At 39.3% G+C, this 19,003-nt stretch overlaps 2 protein-coding genes across 8 annotated transcripts in view; one reads left to right on the top strand and one right to left on the bottom strand.

Annotated features, from left to right (window-relative positions):
* Nucleotides 1-14,536, top strand: part of csrnp3 (cysteine-serine-rich nuclear protein 3) — a 105,840-nt gene extending 91,304 nt beyond the window's left edge. For 3 of the 4 annotated variants that reach the window (XM_039757536.1, XM_039757534.1, XM_039757535.1), the window contains 3 exons: nt 1,382-1,641; nt 7,264-7,560; nt 11,835-14,536. In XM_039757536.1, coding sequence (XP_039613470.1) covers nt 1,382-1,641; nt 7,264-7,560; nt 11,835-12,950 — 1,673 coding nt within the window. In that variant the 3' untranslated portion in view covers nt 12,951-14,536. The remainder of the gene's footprint in view (nt 1-1,381; nt 1,642-7,263; nt 7,561-11,834) is intronic. The other variant, XM_039757537.1, reaches the window with a different exon arrangement.
* Nucleotides 2,043-19,003, bottom strand: part of galnt3 (UDP-N-acetyl-alpha-D-galactosamine:polypeptide N-acetylgalactosaminyltransferase 3 (GalNAc-T3)) — a 94,134-nt gene continuing 77,173 nt past the window's right edge. For 3 of the 4 annotated variants that reach the window (XM_039757531.1, XM_039757529.1, XM_039757530.1), the window contains one exon: nt 2,043-3,014. In XM_039757531.1, the coding sequence (XP_039613465.1) occupies nt 2,853-3,014 (162 nt within the window). In that variant the 3' untranslated portion in view covers nt 2,043-2,852. Of the gene's footprint in view, nt 3,015-16,268; nt 17,746-19,003 lie in introns of those variants that run through there. The other variant, XM_039757532.1, reaches the window with a different exon arrangement.

The following is a 19,003-nucleotide window of genomic DNA, read 5'->3' as shown; positions in this document are numbered from 1 at the left end:
CGCTTCGTGGAACAGCCCCCAGGTGTCAAAGAGAAGAAAAGGTTTTGTTTTGTTTTGTTTGTTTGGTGCGTTATGTATATCTGCTGGACTGCTTGCCGTTAATTCTGCCATTTAGCATCATTTATCATCATTGTGTTCTGGGTTGTATTGTTTGTTGGGGTCTGGATCGTCTGTCTACCTGTCTACTGTCTACTGAGGACTGTGTGTGGATTCATTGGCTTTCCCCAAAGAAGGAGCGCTCCTGAACCATCCATCTGTCGTCATACTTACAGCAACTACCGGTAGGACTGTGTTTTCCATTCCCTTTCATCGTACAGATCGCTGGACTTCTGCACCACTTCTCATTTCATCCGGTTTGGGTTTCCTGTGTGTTTGCTGTGTGTTTATTGTGTTATATGTTAAATAAAATATTGCTGAAGGGATCAGGGGTGGTATTGTTGTTTTCATTTACATAATTTAATTTCATTATACCTTTTATCGTTTAAACTCCCTGCGTGTTCTTTTTTTTTTGTCTCTGTAGTCTGTGTGTTCCAAGGCTGGGGTTGTCCCTGGTAATCCTCCAGTAAAATAAATAAATCCCCGACTCATCGACGGTGTGAATCTTAGCGGCTCTTGACCGCTACAGTCTTATGCTATTACTATTAAAAGAAAGGTGACTTGATAAGGTCCTTTATTGCTGGGGATATGCAGGTTCCATAAGCACTGGGAAACGTTCATGTGATAAATTATGTCTATCATAAGGCATTAACAACCCACCAAGTACATAATGAATTCTCATTTTTCCTGCAACATACATAATATAGCATAACATCCCAACCACCTCACCTGTCTCCACCCAGTAATGTTTCATTGCATTGAAATGATTTGAAGCATTCTGTTCGTGTAGTGTATAATTTCCTGCTGACTGTTCAGGGTCACTGCTTGGTAACATTGTTCAAGGTCCAAATGCTTACCCCATCAGTTTCTGTGGTGAGTCTGCACATTTTCTTTGAGAGATTAGGTTTAATTGCCGTTTTCAAAAGTACATGGATATTTTATATGGTGACAGTGGATCACGTTAGGAAAAAGCATTAAAAGGCTATCTACTTACTAGCCTTTATTACATAATCATAATGAGAATGGTGTGATTTATGTTGTATTTGCTCCATTTTTCTTGTGTTCATTTTTGTAGTGCCAAGCAGTTGTTGATAATACTGTATATTTATCATGGGTTTAGGAATATGATTAATTAACTGCTTTGCAGTTCATTTTAAGTGGCATGTATGAAATTTTGCCCCCTCATGTGCTTTAATTTCTTACATCCTTTTAATTTGCTGCCAATATTTTACTCATCCATGTAATATTTAAAATGTATTATTCTTTCTCCCCTTCCTCCCCTTAGCAGCCTCCATCTTGAAAAGAGAAAAACGAATAAGAACAAGAAATGTTCACTTTGAAAATGTAACTGTTTATTACTTCACACGACGACAAGGCTTCACCAGTGTGCCCAGTCAGGGAGGCAGTACTCTGGGAATGTCAAACCGACACAACTATGTGCGCCAGTATACCCTGGGAGAGTTTGCAGTGGAGCAAGAGAGGATTCATCGAGAGATGTTGAGGGACCATCTCAAAGAGGAGAAACTGAATTCCATAAAAATCAAGGTAACTGTTGTTGTGTACAGCTTATGCCCTGTGTTATAAACATCACTAGGAAAAGTGCACTGATGTTTTACTCGAGTCATCTGTTTCTGGAAGCAGCACATCTTTGCAGAGACATCAGTCCTCATTCTGAGCAGAATTAACATTTACTAAACCTCTACTAATATATTTTTATGTAACTACAGTTACAGTTGTATGTGTGAATAAATGTTGAAATCCATAAATAAACAGTAGGTTGTTTTTTCTAAATTACTGATGGCGTAGGGCATATTTCACAGCTCTGACATCTACTTACTTTAGTGTTACAGATTTTTTGATATTTATTTATTTAGAGTGACATATCTGGGAATGAAATATCACAAGGCTTTAGTCAAAAAATGTTCTCGTTGAAAACAGCAGAATAGTTGTTCTTTTGTTGCATCTGTTTAATATACTAACTTATTTTACATTTTTCAAAATGAATTGGATAGATGAAAAGGCATGTACAGTATATGTCAATACATAATTTGGAACCATTACAAATTAGGGGTGGGTATCTCAGGGTTATTCATGATACGATATCATCACAATATTTTGCCTATAATAAAGGTGATATCTCGATAGTTACACTTCTATTTTAATCTATAAATCAAAAGACAGTTGTCTCTGATATCACACTAACTGATTTACTGAAAAATCAAGTAATTCATCATATTATATTTTATTAACTACAGCTTGACAATGGCACATTCTGGCAGTTGGCAAAAAGCTGAACTTGTAGAAAAAAGTCACAAAATTAGAATTAAATTTGCTTGATTCTGATTACCTTGAATAGCTTAGACAGTTTGTATAACTTAACATTGATGTTCAACCTAACAAACACATAATATCTTTGGATGTGTTTAGATTTCAAATATGCACGTTCTTCTTAAGGAAGAGTATCTGATGAACTTGCTCAATGGGGAGTGCACTCCTTTGAGCAGAGATTGTTACTGGCAATGGAAAAGACTCTTTCTCTGTAGGCATACTAGTGCCCGGGATATATAGAAATACTTTTGCCAGATTTGCAAGAAGTGTGTGTACTTGTGCCTGCGATTTCTACCAATCCAAGTGGTCATCTATGAGGGCTAGAGGTGGACAACTGTAGGTATCGTTTCATCTCCTCTTCTGCTATGGAAGCAGCAGTCACCAAAGGAGCTCTCTCAAGGGCTGCAGTTGAATGTCTGCCAAGGAGGTCAGCCAGTGCAGTTTTTCTTTTCTATGGTGTCCCAACAGTCAGAGTAACAGTCGCAGCTCTTCTTCTTGATGGTAAGCTCTTCACAAGAGTTGTGTACCAAGCCTCCTTGTACGAGAGTACGCTCTTGTGAATTTGTTTTCACTTCTAATGAAACATCCTCCTGTGAAATAGGAAACATTACAATATTGTAAAAAATAAGTGTTAAATAAACAATATGCTTTATAATCATGTTATTATAACAACATGGAATAAGAATAATAAACTGTATATTTATTGTGTAACATATACAGTAGTTTATTGTATAAATAAACACATGATAAATAGATGGCAAACATAGTGCAAGTCTCATAATTTAATGGCATGAAACATTAAAATGAAGGTTTAACAGATTCACTACTACTTATTATATTTGTTATTTTCGATATGCCAATACCTTCAGTGCAGCAGCCTTTGACACCATTATGGAACAAGTCTCTTGTATATCTTCAGAAGACAGGAAGGGGAGAGACTTAAATTTCGGCTCTGCACAAGGTGCTTTACTCTTGTGTGGAGACGTATCTCTTTGATAAGTCTTCATGAATGGCATTTTAATGTCTGTGATGAGAGGAGAATCCTCAGTAATGCTTTTTGTGTTGTTTAAAATGTGGGCATGAAGTGGAGTATGACAGATCGTTGAGCTTTTCACACATAATGCTCATTACCACCAACATTGGATTGACGGTCTGCTTCACCTCCTCAGCATGTGATATGTCTGTCTCACTCAGACTTCAAACATCTAAGACCTTCGTCCTCACCTTTAAAACAAGGCAGCATTAATTACAAAAACTACCATTTTAACATCCTTAAATCATTTAATTATGAATTAATATATACAGAGTTCCGCAGGTGTCAGGCAAAAAAAAAGAATTTTAAGGCGAATTATTTTTATTTCTGTTAGAAGCATATGCCCATATTTTAGTTCTCAAGCTGTCTTGGTTTAGGAATCCTTGATTCTAAAGTTCTTTTTTTTTTTTCTTTCTTTAATTATTTAAAACAATCGCACAGATCCCCACCACCTCGCCCTGCTCCATCCCAGCCTGCCTCTCCAGCTCCTTTTGTGCCTCCCGTGAGAGATTCTTCTTAAAACCACACTTATTAGAAAGCACTGATCACCGCCGCCGTGCATCCCTTTTTCATCCATGAAACATTCATTTAATTTTGACCGAAAGCCACACAGTGATTTCTGTTTTTTCTGGATTTCTGGTATTTGTTATTTGCAAGGTTTCCTTTAAGAAAAATCCAGTCCAGGAAGGGTAGGGAAAACTGGAGCTTCTTTCAGTTGTTTCTGAATGTCGATCAGTGTTTAGAAATACAGAATGATCAGAATATTACAGCTTCACAAATGACTGATGTTTTTTCTTATATTACAGTATAAACTACCACCCCCCGCACCCCCAAAACGTAAGCACCATTGGATGCACATAGCAATGGTTAAGCTAGTAATGTTTTGTGTTAAATTGAGAGGGGAATAGTAAATACCTGTAATGGTTACTTGCAAGGCATGCCTGGGCCAGTTTAACTATAAAGAGAGCTAAACATCATTTATCTTTGAAATAGGAATAATCAGATCATTTTGAATCCCTGATTTAGATGTAGAGCATACCTGGTTTAGATACATATACAGGTATATTGGTTTAATAGCTCGGTTTAGATACATATACATATACATCTGGCTGTTGGCCTTTCTCTCTTTCTCATGGCTGGAGGTTGAATTGAATTTAGTTTTGTTAAGTTTGACTTGATTGTATGGAATGTTACATGCTTTAAATAAATTCAATAAAAGTTTAAAATAAAATTATATAGGTATATACTCTACATCAGTTCAGATACATATATTGGTTGAGATGCATCTGTTTGGATATATAGGTCGGTTCAGACGTATACATGGGTTTGAATAGAACGTTTGGGAGTTACGGGCAGGCACAGTGTCTCTGTTCCGCTTTAACATTGTTGTCATTATTGTACATAATATACACGAGCCGGAGCAGGAGGCAGGGATCTGTGTCAGTGTTTTAAGTAATGAAAGAAAAAAAGTGCTTGGAAACAAGGACCCCCAACCATCATGGCCTACCAAATAAAATGCGCCTGACAACTATGGGCCCCTCCGTAAATATGAACACATTTAATAATATATTACTTAAACTTTTTATTAGTAAAAAAAATTAACTTGCCTCCGGAGAAAAAAGGGCTGTACAAACAAAAATCAGGAAAGCATGTTGTAAGCACTGTTCAGCAAACAAAAACATCTGTTATAAGTTTGTGTTATGGAAGTCCGAGCATCTGATTTTTTGTTTTTTTGAGCTTCGGTAGGTATGGTGCTTTTGATGAAAAATAGGGAAAACTCTCCTAATTTTTGTCAGCAGTCACGCAACAGGCGAGAGGTTTAGAGTAATGCTGTGACACAGGATTACTGGGTCCTTTTCATGAAGTGTCCATTATTTTACAATTTAAAAAAATTTTTTTTTTTTAGCACTTCAGCAAAGTGAGCACCTGTGTGACCTCCCTATATCGCTCACATTTGTAGAGGATATGAGGTCAATTGCCACTCGCCATTGATAAAGTGCACTGTTATTGTGATGTAAGACTCTGTGGCCCTGGAAGTCCAAACATCGCATGTAAAATGCAACACTTTTCACAATTTGTAATATACTCTCCACTTTCGCCCTTGTAACCACATATAATGCAGAAATCACTTTTTCAGTAAAGTATGCTTGACAAGATATCTCATATCTTGCTTCTACCTTTTTTAGCATTTTGCAAAAACCCTTCTTCTCCACCACACTACAAGGATGAATATCTTTACAGACAAAACCAGTGATAGCTTTTGTAATGTCCATAGCTCTTGGGTGAGGTTTTGTTCAGTGTCGACTGAATTAGAGATAACGGTAGGAGCTGCTTTTTCCAAAAGGTGATGATGATGATGAGACAGGGGGCTCTGTAAATGTGTTGTGCTGCATATAGCATGGTCTTTGAGTTTCCCTTCAATTAAACAAAATCTGAAGTGTTACCACACTTTAGATTTGAAGTAAGAGGGAGCATCTTTAATTGTTTTTTTTCTCATTTGATTCGCTCTGGTTAGCCACTATCTCTCCAGTGTAATCTTTACAGTTTGGTGCTATTATTTCAATTCATATTTACCACCACACCTAGGATCCATGAAGCAGTGACAGTCTGATTAGAAACCTGGCGCAGAAACCTCAAACCAGGAACCAGTTTAGCTTACCTGAAGAAATTTTGGTATTAAACTTCAGAATATCAGTATTGTAACTGCGAGAGAATAACTCATGATATATGTCTGTATCAGTATATCGTCCCATCCCTATTACAAATGATGAAAATCATAAAAAAGTATATGTACGATATACAAACGTACATGTATTACAATCTGAAATTTGTGATGTAATGAATTAAGATCTTTATCATTTCTTACATAAACCAGTGAAACGGAGGCAGAGAGATCGCATTGTTTACTGATTGACACGCACTGAAGCCATCAAGGCAGGCAAGGTTTTCAACGCAACGCATACAATGGAAATTCAAAATTCAGTAAAGGAGTTCGTAAAATAAGCTGTTCTTTGAGTTTCAGCCATATATGAAGTTTTTATGGGAGAAAAGTTTCCTTTGCTAACATTTCATATTATTAATGTGAAAAAATACACCAGGTCTATGGTTTGTGGTGTTGATCTTCAATCTTTAAGGTGTTTTAAGAGCATATATTGAAATATATCATAGTTTTCTTAAAAAAATAATTGAAATATCCCAGCCCTAATTACAGGCCCCACTCTTTCACACACACTTGCACTCTCATTGGTCCAGTTTGCAATCTGCAGTTGATGATGTCAGTACATCTTTGGAATGGGGGGGCGGGGATTAAAGCTGGTGTGCCTAAAGGAAAATTTGCAGCTCCTTGTAGACCAGTGTTTCCCAACCTTTTTCCTGTGGCCCCCACTGCGGCTGCAGGTTTTTGTTCCAACCAGCTTCAGTTTTTAATTGAACTGAGGAATATTTTAATTACCAGCTAGTGGAGCAAAGCAGAATCCAGAAGCAGTAAACACAACCATGGGCAGCACACACCCTTGGTGCTCACTGGCTTTTCTTTCTAGCGCAGCTCATTCGCTTTTTCTTGCGGTTTTGGGCCATTGACCAGGGCACCTGCCATGCTTTTTTGTGATCAGATCAGGTTTCCAGTTGCATTTTAAGGGCCAGTACCATGAAGTGGTGGAAAGAACTCTAGGGGCATTCATTGTCTTGCACTTCAATTGCATTCGGAAAGATCAGGTTTTTGTAAGTTCTAATTTTTGTGTTTTTACTTGAGTAGGACTTTTGTTTAATTTCTTATTGTCTTGTATTTTTTCTACTTTTGTTTGTAGCTGACTAAAAATGGCACGGTGGAATCTGAAGAAGCCAGTACACTCACAGTGGATGACATTTCCGATGACGACATTGACCTAGACAACACAGAAGTGGACGAGTATTTCTTTTTGCAACCACTGACTACCAAAAAAAGAAGAGCATTACTGAGAGCATCGGGAGTTAAAAAGATAGACGTTGAAGAAAAACACGAGCTGCGCGCAATCCGAGTATCGAGGGAGGAGTGTGGCTGTGACTGCAGGGTCTTCTGTGATCCCGAGACCTGCACTTGCAGCGCAGCTGGAATAAAGTGCCAGGTAACGGACCGAGGCAACTGCCATGCTGTTACTTCTTATTTTCATGTTTGCTAATAAATTACAAGGTCAAGGTGTAACATTCCAGTTGTTTTTAAGAAGTTTATGAAATCGCAGAAATTAGATAGTGTGTTTTTTATTTTCATTTTCTCTTGCCGAGGTAAATCATTAATCCACAGTTTGTGAGGTTTTTCTTTGCATTTACATGTATTTTGCTCAAAGTTTTGATAGAGTTTTTTCCTTAACCATTGGAAATGTTATTTTTACCTTTAGTGCCCATTCACACTTTAGCGTTGTAAATTTCCAGTTTTGGTTGCTGTTTTTCAAGCTTTTAAATTGTTGTTGAATTGTTGAATTGTTGTTGTGTCTCCAGAATGCCTTCTGTGACTTTAATGTTTGATCCTGGTGATCACAGTACTGACGAGTAGGTGTCTCCATTGTTGTGAACTGTCATCTCTGGTTCATCCTGTTCTGCAGCAGAGGGAGTCGAGAGGATAGTTCAAGGTTTTGTACGAATCAGGCAGCATCCTGGGAAATTCAGGATTACACATGGGTGTCAATAAGCACGTGATGTATGAAAAAATCATTGTGTTACTTCACAATAAAACTGCCTGCTGTGGTCAGTGCAGCATCATGCAGGCACGTGAGCCGTTGGTGGAGTGACAGCTGGTGTGGAAGGGGTTAACATACACAGTAGTGATCATGCGTTATATTCGTATGCATTTAGTCCTCTATGTGCTGAGGGGCAGATTTAATCTGTGCTGTTTAGGTTCACAGGGAGCCAGTGATTATCACAGCAGCACCGAGTGTAAGGCAAGAAGCAGACATGGTGGGTGAGGCGCTGATCCTTTGTAGGGCAAAGCCAAGCAGTAAAGGGGGCACTGTGTGCAATCCAGTGGCAGAAACCTATTATTATCTGTTTAGTTGTATCTCAGTTATTTGTAAAGGTGCAGTATTTTGAAACAGTGTGATCTGGTGGCTGAGCAGCCAGTGTTCATCCAGGGAACAGCTTGGGGATGGAAAAAGGAGGAGGAGGTTATTTTTTTTCACATCCCGCATCGATTATTGTAACTCACTGCTGGCAGGTGTCCCTTCTAATCTTATATTACAGTTCCAGCTTATTCAAAACTCAGCTGCAAGAGTCCTAACACAGACCAGCAGCAGTGAGCACATCACACCCATCCTGCTCCGTCTTCACTGGCTCCCTGTGCCTTACAGAATCGAATATAAAATCCTACTAATAACCTACAAAGCCTTAAATAACCTCACGCCAAACTACATCAGTGACCTTCTCCATCACTATGTGCCTGCCCGCTCACTAAGGTCCTCTGATTCTGGTAATCTTGTTGTGCCCCACACTAATCTACACTCCATGGGTGACAGCAGGGCCTTCAGCTGTATGGCGCCCAGACTCTGGAATGACCTACTGAAATGAATCAGGTCAGCTGACTCCATGAATTATTATAAAAAACAACTTAAAACTCATCTGTTCAGGAAGGCTGTTAGCTCTACTTGACTTTATTATCCTTCTCTCAGTTTACCTCTCTGTCAAGATGCTCATGTAACCTGTGTGTGTGTGTGTTAGACCATCAATTATGTTGTCTGTTAGGCTTTTTCTCTGAATTGACTGTCATAATCTTCGTTATTTATTTATCTGGTTTAGTACAATTCTATGTACTGTATGCCCTGCCGTTCTTGTTAATCTCTGTGAAGTGCCTTGAGCATGGGAAAGACACTACATAAATAAAATGTATTATTATTATTGTTTACTTTACGAAGGACGAAATGTGTTTTCTTAATTGAAAAGCATTGCTGAACAGTTACCAGTATTCAGTGGTAAAATATGTAATAACATACAAACTAACAGACATGAATCCAGAAATGCATAGGCAAAATATGTAAACCCCATTGGGTTGGTGCTGTAAGGAAGAAATGCCAGCTCTGCGTAACCACTCAGCCTATATGTTGAAATATCTTTACTGAACTTAATCCTGATTAAAACTAAATATATATTTTTTTTGTTTATGAGCTGCTTCATCCCGGAAGAGGCAGGGACTTCCTGTAAAAACGGCTTCCAAAACACTCTTTGTTTTCTTTTACCAGCGTTTTATGAGCGATACCACAGATTTCAGTGGAACAAGTGACTGGCTGAAAACGCTTGAAAACTGACACACACGCAGAACTTTCCTAATCCACTCGCTACAAAAACACTTGGGTTTGAATGGCCCGTATAGTTGATGTTCCAGTGTAAGTTGCACTGGTGTAAAAAATCTTGGTAAGAGTCTATACAGGTGGCAAATACAGCAAGTGAGTGAGTGCATGTGTGTATAATATACTGTGTGTGTGTGTGTGTATATATATATATATATATATATATATATGAAAGAGAGGGAGTATTGGTCAGGCTGCATTGGTAAGTATCTCTACAGGTAATAAAGAAAGCACTTTCAGCACACATTTGCTGGCCACTTCACTTTCATTAACTTTTAATTAGGAAGGTGGGGTACAACAACTACTACTAGGAATTTCTATCACTTCAGCTTTGCTGTTCTTATATGTTCAGTTCACTATTTGAGTTCTTGAATTACTTCTAGGTTTAGTACTAGGGTGTTGTAGCGTGTTAGCCATTATGAATGTAGTGAGAAGTCAAGCAAAATGACAGACACCTTTTATTGGCTAACTAAGAAGATTACAATATGCAAGCTTTCTGTATTATATCTGCCTGAAGAAGGGGCCCGAGTTGCTTGCATATTGTAATCTTTTTAGTTAGCCAATAAAAGGTGTCTGTCATTTTGCTCGACTTCTCACTAGGATTAATAAATGGGTTGCAAATGAACAATTCAGATAAGTAAATAAAGTACATATCAATCAACAGAGAAAAGTTGTATTTGTTCCTGTGTTGGCTCATCATCAAGTAAGTATTGTCAAAATAATCTTACAAACAATAAAGGGAGCAAAACATTCAATGGATTGGCCCTTGCATGGGAAACAAACATTTTTATGAATATTTTAAAATAAAACGCACCTGTTTTTTTTAACCCAAGGGGAAATTGTCTTTTCGCATGACCTTTGGGGGGTCAGCCATTGTGCAGCACCCTTACTTAAGGGCCATGACCAGGGGTGATCATTCAAGAGGGTGGAAAAGCTAAGTAGCCAAATTCAGCTGTGTTATAAAGTGGAGCGCTGGTCAAAACAAGTTAGTGCCACCCAGCAGTTAGCGTTCTCTCAGGAGCTGAAACACTGGACGTGATGTAATACAGGTGATCGTTTTGGTTTTTTTTTAGTTTATTTTCTATTTTTTTTTTATTACTCTAGTAATATTTCTCAGGGCATCTGACTATTTACAGACAAGCAGAAAGATCTAGGAACTCCGAACTCAGAGTTGCTTATAAAACAACATTTATTTCTAGAGCACATTTTCATACGAACAGCGTAGCTCAAAGTGTTTTACAAGATGAAGAAAGAAAAGTTTATATGAAACAAAAATAAGATGAGGCAATACTGAGTAACAAAGAATAAAAAAGAATCTGCAGGGCTTCCTAGGCCACGAGACCAGCCAGCCCTTCTACCTAACATAAATGCTCTAAATCAGTCCTTAAAGGCCGGTGAGGTGTAGAATCCTGAAGGATGTGTGGATGTTAAGCAGGTCTGTCACTGCCAGCCTTATTATAATTTAGTTTCTGGGTCAGCAGATTATACAGTGTGTAAAGAGAGCTAATCGTCACATTTTGCAAAAATATATAGTTCATTTACCTGAAATATGATGCACATAAATGGCAGTGCCTTATTCAGATGTTAATCCGACTTACCATTTGTACTGGATGGCCTTAGCATTTAAATGACGTTTCTCACTAAGCCACAGCACACCCAGTTAGCCTGCAGAGCTTCAGGCAGACGTGGTGAGCGAAGGGTGGTACTGCCGCTAGCCTCCGGTCTTTGACCCACGCACTGCCTAAGCAGCGTCGGCATGTTCTCCCTATTTGTGTGTCAGTATGCCCGGTGGTGGACTGGCACTCTGTCCAGAGATGGTTCTCGCCTTGAGCCCAGTGCTGCTGTGATGTGCACTGACTTCTGGTGTCCCTGAACTGGATAGGCAGGTTGATTGATGGATGGATGATATAAGCATATGAGAGACAGTTTTATGATTAGCACTTACTCTCTTTCTGTGTTTTTAAAGCTGTTTTAGCTCATTGATTTCCAATTTCAGGATTGAGTTTTTGGAAGTTGCTGTCATTTACGGAGCCAATAATAATCAACTCTGACTCTCCTTTCTCCAGGTGGATCGCATGTCCTTCCTATGTGGCTGTACTAAAGAAGGCTGCAGCAATACAGCAGGCAGAATCGAGTTTAACCCCATCAGAGTGCGGACACACTTCCTGCACACCATCATGAAACTAGAAATGGAAAAGAACAGGGAGCAGCAGCAGATCTCCGCAGCAAATGGTTACCATGGTGAAGCAAACGTTCACAGCAATCCGCTGGTTCAAGCACAGCACAGCCTGGAATATTCGCTTGCCGACAGTGTTCCTCAGACAACCATAATGCATTTGCAAGCTGCTGAAGAGCTAGATGACCAGGGAGAAGAGGACGAGGAGGAGGAAGAGCAGGAAGAAGAAGAGGAGGAAGAAGAAGAGGAGGAGGAAGACGACGACGACGACGAGGAAGAGGAGGACGACGGCAGCAGTTTGTGCAGTGGCGTGACGGATTCGAGTGCACAGAGCTTGGCTGCTAGTGAATCAGACGAGGACGAGGAGGAAGACGACAAGCTAAGTGATTTTTCAGTAGGAATGACGTCCGCACATACTGACGTGGTGCCACTTTCTTCTGTGTTGTGCTACTCTGACGGAGCTGTGGTGCACGAAAGTGACACACATTCTTATTACAGTAATTCATTATCAGAATATTACAAAATGAAAAATTCTGCCGCTGCATCAAATGCAAATATGAACACAGATTCTGGCACGTACAGTGATGCCACCTCCTATCCGGAGAGGGTTATTGGTAACAATGGGACAATGTCTTTGGTGCCTTATAGCATTGTGTCCGAGCAGTTTGTAGACTATAGTCGCACTTCTGAAGAAAGCTACAGCAGTCCAAATTACCCCGTTCCAGGTGGAGTGCCGTCCGTTATTGTTTGCTGTTCTGCTGACCAGGACAATAATATCCAGTTCAACAGAATATATGGCGAACAGACTTCGGCTCTTCCTCAAATTGAGTTTCACAACTACTTAAACAATAATTCTCAAGACAGGTACGTCTCAAACGGGAATTGTTATGCAGCTGCCGAGCAGCCAAAAAAAATGTTAATGGGACTTTCTGAAGAAGTAGTCCTTCCTGAAAAATCCTCAAAGACTTGCACATTGGAGAGCAGGCCTGAAGCAACTCCCGTTTAACACTTTAGCATAGCCGGCTCTGTTTTGGATTTTTTTTTCCTAATTAAATAAACATTCCTTTGCCAAGGGGGGGGGAGACCCCTCCCAGTCCCAAGAGACTTGGTCAGCACTCTTTGGTTGAAATTGCTTGCATTTGCAGGTTTTCCTTCGTCACCGTGACATAATTGCACATATTTCTCATTTTTTTTAGACCTTGCTTGTTTTAATTAAGAAAAAGGGGAAAACGTGTATGTGACTTTTTAGGAAAATCCTACCTTTCAGATGTTTATTTATAATGTACAGTGAAAAACAAAGAAGATTACAAAACTGAAAAGTGTATCCTCTAGATCGGTGTTACAAGAGACGTTTGCAGTTTACGGGGTTCTGGTTTTCAGAAGATCTCATGGATTCAAATTTTATATGTTCCTGTGGCAATTGTGGAAAAAAACAAATCCTCTTCATAATTTACTTTCTTTATGGGTTTATGAAGTGTCTGTTATATCAGTGTTTCGATAATTGATAGCATGTTATTTTTGAAGTCAAGATATTGAAGTGAAGGATACAAACACACCATTGGTTTCGGTTCAGCGTTTTTTTCCCCTCTCAGTCCTTCATTAAGTTCGTCACAAAGGCATTCCTTGTTAAATATTGCCAAACGTTAGGCCTTTAATTATTCTACACAGCCCCTCTTCTGCCTGTTGCATGCTTTAGTTATTGACCATTATGTTGATTTTGGGGGACTAATCAAGGCCTGTACAGCTAAGCTGTAAGGAGAGTCAACACCTGACTTGCTGCTGTTGAGCCATATTACAGCATAACACTACTGGTGCCATTAATTCAGTATTTTGGTGCGGAGCTGAACATTTAATTGCCATTACACTTTTCTCTGGCTGAGTTATTTCTGCTAAGGTGTTAAAAGTGATCATCTGATAAGCAAGTGAAGCAATAAAGATTGTTCATTTTCCATTGATCCCGATATCGCAGATGTAGCACCTTTGTCACAAGTGTTCCAGACATGCACTGCATTGGTGTGTGGATCTCGACAAACCCTACGCCGAGTGCAGCCCTGGGCGAAAACGGCGATGGCCTCCATCTGTGCACGCGAGTCCACGCAGGCAGTACAGCTGCTTCTTCATACTTGACCTTGTGTTGTCTGTTTGCCAGGAGTGGTGCCAATGAGGTTTTGCTGCTATTATTTTTTTTTTTTTCTCGTACTGTGAAGACCGTTCAGCTCGGACCGCTAGGATAAAGGCGTATGGAAACACAACCCTTTACTGTATCTGCTCATTGTGCTGCTTTGTCTTTGCTGGACAGTAGGCCTCCACCTCTTAGTGAACCAGACTACTGGAGCGCAGAGAGAGAAATTAGAAAATGAAATGTCCTGAGGGTCCAAAGACATTGTTAGAAAAGTCACAATTTGGCCGTTTCTGCTAGTTTTACATTTTCACTCAAAGTAACGTGCTCAATACAAATGGGTTCTTTGCTCAAAAAAAACGGTACATCTAATAACCTAAGTTGTAACTCCACAAAGCCCTGTTGTGCAGGTCTAAAACTGTGGGGTGCCCCTCTTGGAGTCTCTCAACTGGTGGTCCCACTCGTTGAATACTGTGGGGCGCAGGCCTGATTCGGGTTGCAACTTCTATGTCCTTCTCTCTATGCCATCTTTGTTTATTATTAGACTCTTTTGTTTTAAGTCTAGTAGTGACTTAAATGTGTTGCCCTTTACAGTACAGTATGTGTAGATGGGTAGACATCTCATCACTAGAAGACGACGACTACAGCGAGAGGTGGGTGAAGTGGCTGGGCTTCTGGCTTTTCAGTGGGTCACAGACATGTGCTGTGGTTTCTTTCTTTTGCAGTAAATGTGTTCATACACTAGTACAGTATCCATAGGAGATGTACAGCACATAAGACATGCAGACGCAGTGTTAGTCTGAAAGAAGAAATGCAGCTGCAGTTGGACCTGTTAACCACATCAAAACCTGGAGGTGGAATGGGGATGTTGTTGACACAAAGCTAACGGACAAATGTTACTTGACACCCTTTATAGAGCTGTTTATGGGCCACTAAATAAATAACTGAATCATCTGCCATGTTTAACTCAGCTGCGTGCGGATCGATTAGGTTATACAGAAAGTTACTTTCTACTTTGGCACAGTTAACAGTTGCCATACAGCAATAACATGAATGTGTTGTCAGGCTAGATGATGAGGTGTGGAAATGGCGTTCTGGCTGACGGGAAGCAGTAGTGCAGGACTCCAAGAAAAGACTCGGAGCAGAGCGGCTCTCCTGGCCTCGTCCGTTTCATCCCAGGGCTGCACTGGAAGTTTGACAATCGTAAGAGAAACACAATGGATTTTCTTTTTTTTTTTCTTTTGGCCTAGTTCAGCACTGTACAGGTCAATTTGTGAAACTAATAATGCATTTCTGTGTCTGTATATTTATTTCTATATATTTATACACACACAGTGTGATGAGGTGTGCCTCAGTATTAAGTTGCACTCCGCTGAGATCCATCACATCTTGAGTAGTGCTATTTCTACTGTAGTTCTCATTTTCAGTATTTATTATGAATGATGTTATAAAATATGTATTTATTGTGAATTACTGCCGCATTCTGTATTGGAAAATTGAAGTTTTTTTTTTTTTTTTAAGTCCTTCTGTTGTCTTTTGTTTTATATAATTAGTGTAAAAATAATGTATTGGACAGTGTTCTGTTTCTTTAATTGTATGAGCTTGTTTGTCTGCTTTCCAGATGGATTTACATTCATTGACTTGATTTTATTTCTTTTTGCACACAAGTCTATTGTTTATAAATGTGAAAAAAAAAATGGTTTTGCATTTTAAGGGATATGAAAAACAAATGAGAGCCAAAATAGTTTTGTAAATTCTGCCCCTTCACTGATCTCTCTCTTTGAAAAGAATTGAACATATTAATAAAATGTGAAACTATGGATTGTGCATTCATTTTGATTGTAGTCATTCTCGGTGGACACATTCAAACTTTGTGTATTTTTTAAATAAACGAATGAAGGGCTGCCTGCCATTTTTAGGATTGGCTTTGAGATTCCCGGTTTGCTTTCTAAAGATGACTGTAAAGTTTGCTCAGTTGCAGCCTGGGTGGGCTCCTTACTTCTCAACACACACCGAGCTAAAAGTGACGTGTAGGAAGTTGATAAGAAAGACAAAGATGCCGAACCAGATCTGCTGTAAGTATTCACCTTGAAGACTCGCGATTCTTGACTATCGATGTGCAATGGCCGCTCACTTGGAGCTCTGCCACAAGTTGTACCAATGATTGGGGCAGCTTGTGAAAAGGGCAGACATTTCACAGAGGAGTAGATATCTCACCGAGTCTGTGATGTAATAGGACTACAGTACCATCACTAATGTCAAGTACCACACTTTAGGAGCTTATTGGCAAAATCATGTAATTCTGCTGCAGAACGTAAAGTATATTCTGCAGAAAGTCCACCTGAACATGCAGATTGCCAAACAAGCACTGTAATGAAACACATTAAACCCTGGGCACAAAAATATGAGCACTGCTTTCTCACTGGTGCCACACATGGACTCCACAGTGCTGCTGTTTAAGTGGCTATAAATACATAAAACAAGGGTACTCACCACTGGCAGATTAGCAATGCCAAGAACACCCCGAGGCAGCAGAGCAGTGCTACAGAGCTGGTGTGTTTTTAGTGACCTCTACTGGCAGTATGGCATATTACACGGAGCCATCAAAATTGAATACAAATTACATTCCCAGCTTAAAGGCACCGAGAATGTTTTAAAACTAAGAAATTAAGATTTTCCAACTGTATGAGCTGACAAAATGGAAAACAATTCTCAAAAGTATTTAATCTTATGTACAGCAAAAAAAAACAATACAGTGTTGGCCATTTAAAGCTAGAAATTGACATTGGCTCATTACAACCTTATCAACCCATCCAACTTACTCCCAGTGGTCCTACTCTTAAAATAAAAAAAATAAAAAATTGTCCCAGTGTGTGAGGTTATCCATCATTTCAGCAGGTACAGAAGATGACAGGCCAATCAAAGTGGGCTGCGCCAGTTTGCTCCTCTTCACCATGATGCAAGTGCAGCCCACTAAACTGGAAGTGAAGAATGGAAACATTCATGCTGATAAATGAACGGCTCCCCAGAAACAGAAGGCCACTGGTCATTGAACGTTTCTTCGAGGCCCTACAACAGGACTTGTGTTCAAGTGGCTTTTGTGCCGAACCCTTTCACCTAACGAGGACTCAGGCGAGAACAACTTTACTTTTATTCCTCGGAGGAAAAAGGTGTAATGTAATTGCTAGTAAGAAAACGTTTATGTACAAAAATGAAAGCTTTGCAACATCACATTTTAATATCTGAAGATCCAGGCACCACAAAACTCCCCGCTGTAGTAAACTAAAAAAAAAAAAAAGACTGACAATATACTGTTATTTAGAAAAAATGTTATAAATATTGTAATTTTTCACAATCTTTGGTAATTATTCAGCATTGTCAACTTACCACCCCACCAGTTCTCCCAAATACGATTCCATGTCTAAACCCAAGTACAAGTTTATCAATATCAAAATGTTGCCCAGCACAGGTATAAAAGTTGTAAAAACTTCACAACGGTTTATGAAAATACATCTTTCTTCATCAAAAATGGATGTGCAAAAGTGTTAATCTGCAGGGCGCAGAGTTCTTAAATAAAAACCCACTGCTGGAAAGCATCACTGGGATTGCAGGGAGCCAGACTTGGATGTTCCTGATGTGCAGACAGACACGTGTTAGACGCAGGGTTGACAAAGAGACGATTCTAGGAGAAAAAGTTCAACAGGATTACTTTTACATTTAAAATGTTTTAATATTTGGTTTTCTATTTTGCTCCACCCAAAAATGATGCGGAGAAGTTCAACATAATAGCAGCCTACGGTGGGCCATTCATTATAGCAAGGCACCATATAAAATTCCAAGGTGAAAGGCTGCAACTTGTTATAATAATAATAATACATTTTATTTATATATAGCATGGCTACAGGGCTGTACAACGGCAAGCAATAAAAAATTAAAGTTAATACAATCTCACAAGAGTTGTGTCACAATCTGAATGTCGATGATCCAGTTGTTTGGTCAAAAGCGACTATAGAATTCTCAGAGCAGTACACTGAAACCTCATGGGAGTTGTTCTTTGAATTGAAGACTGGGCTCTTGACCAATGAGTGAGGTGGATTGGAAGGTCTTCAATTCAGAAACTCCCATGAGGCTTTAGATTTGTGCTGATAATGTGTGCGGATAACGGTTTCATTTTAGCAAAAAATAAATAAATAAATACAATCGTGTGTGTGTATCTGTGACTGGGTAACTGACAGATGGATTATATGGCATAAGCAACGCAAAATTTGATCTTTTTCCTTGGCCATTTTTCACAATTCTACAGCAAGTGTCACTAATTGCCTTTTATTTATGACAACTTATTTTTCTTTCTTTATGAAACCGAAACTAAAATGTTCATGGGGGAAATAAGAAAATCATTTTTGAGACGTGTATTTTTGTCAAACATACAAGCCCAGTTTTTTAAATCCTTACATTAGATAACCTTTAAAAGCTCTAATTTCACCCACATTTTTAGAATTGTCTCAATCTTTTTAGCTTGAAACGCTTGTTGCCACATAATCGACCACCAAGCTTGACTAGTAGGCTGTGGCCTTTACTCTGGCCATGGAGGGTCCCATATTACCCAAAACATTGCACCGTTTTCTCCTTTATCCGCAGAGCTCTGTTACAGGAGACAGAAGATCAAGACAGTGCATCTTTTTTTTTTTTTTTGGGCGATGTTTAAGAGAAGCTCTGTGCAGACATCTTGCCACTGATGCCAAGGTGGACAACTACATTCATGCAAGTTAGATTTGGTGGCCAGTTTATCTGGAACACCTGCTAGTAAATTAAACCGTGTGTTCCACTGAACGGCCAGTCACATGAGTGCAGCTCAATATCCACAAGATGTAGACAACGAACAATAAGATAATTCATTGATCTACCAAACATTGCAATGGCCAAGACTAACCATTTGCAAC

The sequence above is a fragment of the Polypterus senegalus genome, chromosome 6 (genome assembly GCF_016835505.1).
Source record: "Polypterus senegalus isolate Bchr_013 chromosome 6, ASM1683550v1, whole genome shotgun sequence".
Taxonomy (NCBI): Eukaryota; Metazoa; Chordata; class Cladistia; order Polypteriformes; family Polypteridae; genus Polypterus; species Polypterus senegalus.
Note: the sequence above shows the minus strand (reverse complement) of the source record. Positions and strands in the feature narration are given on the sequence as shown.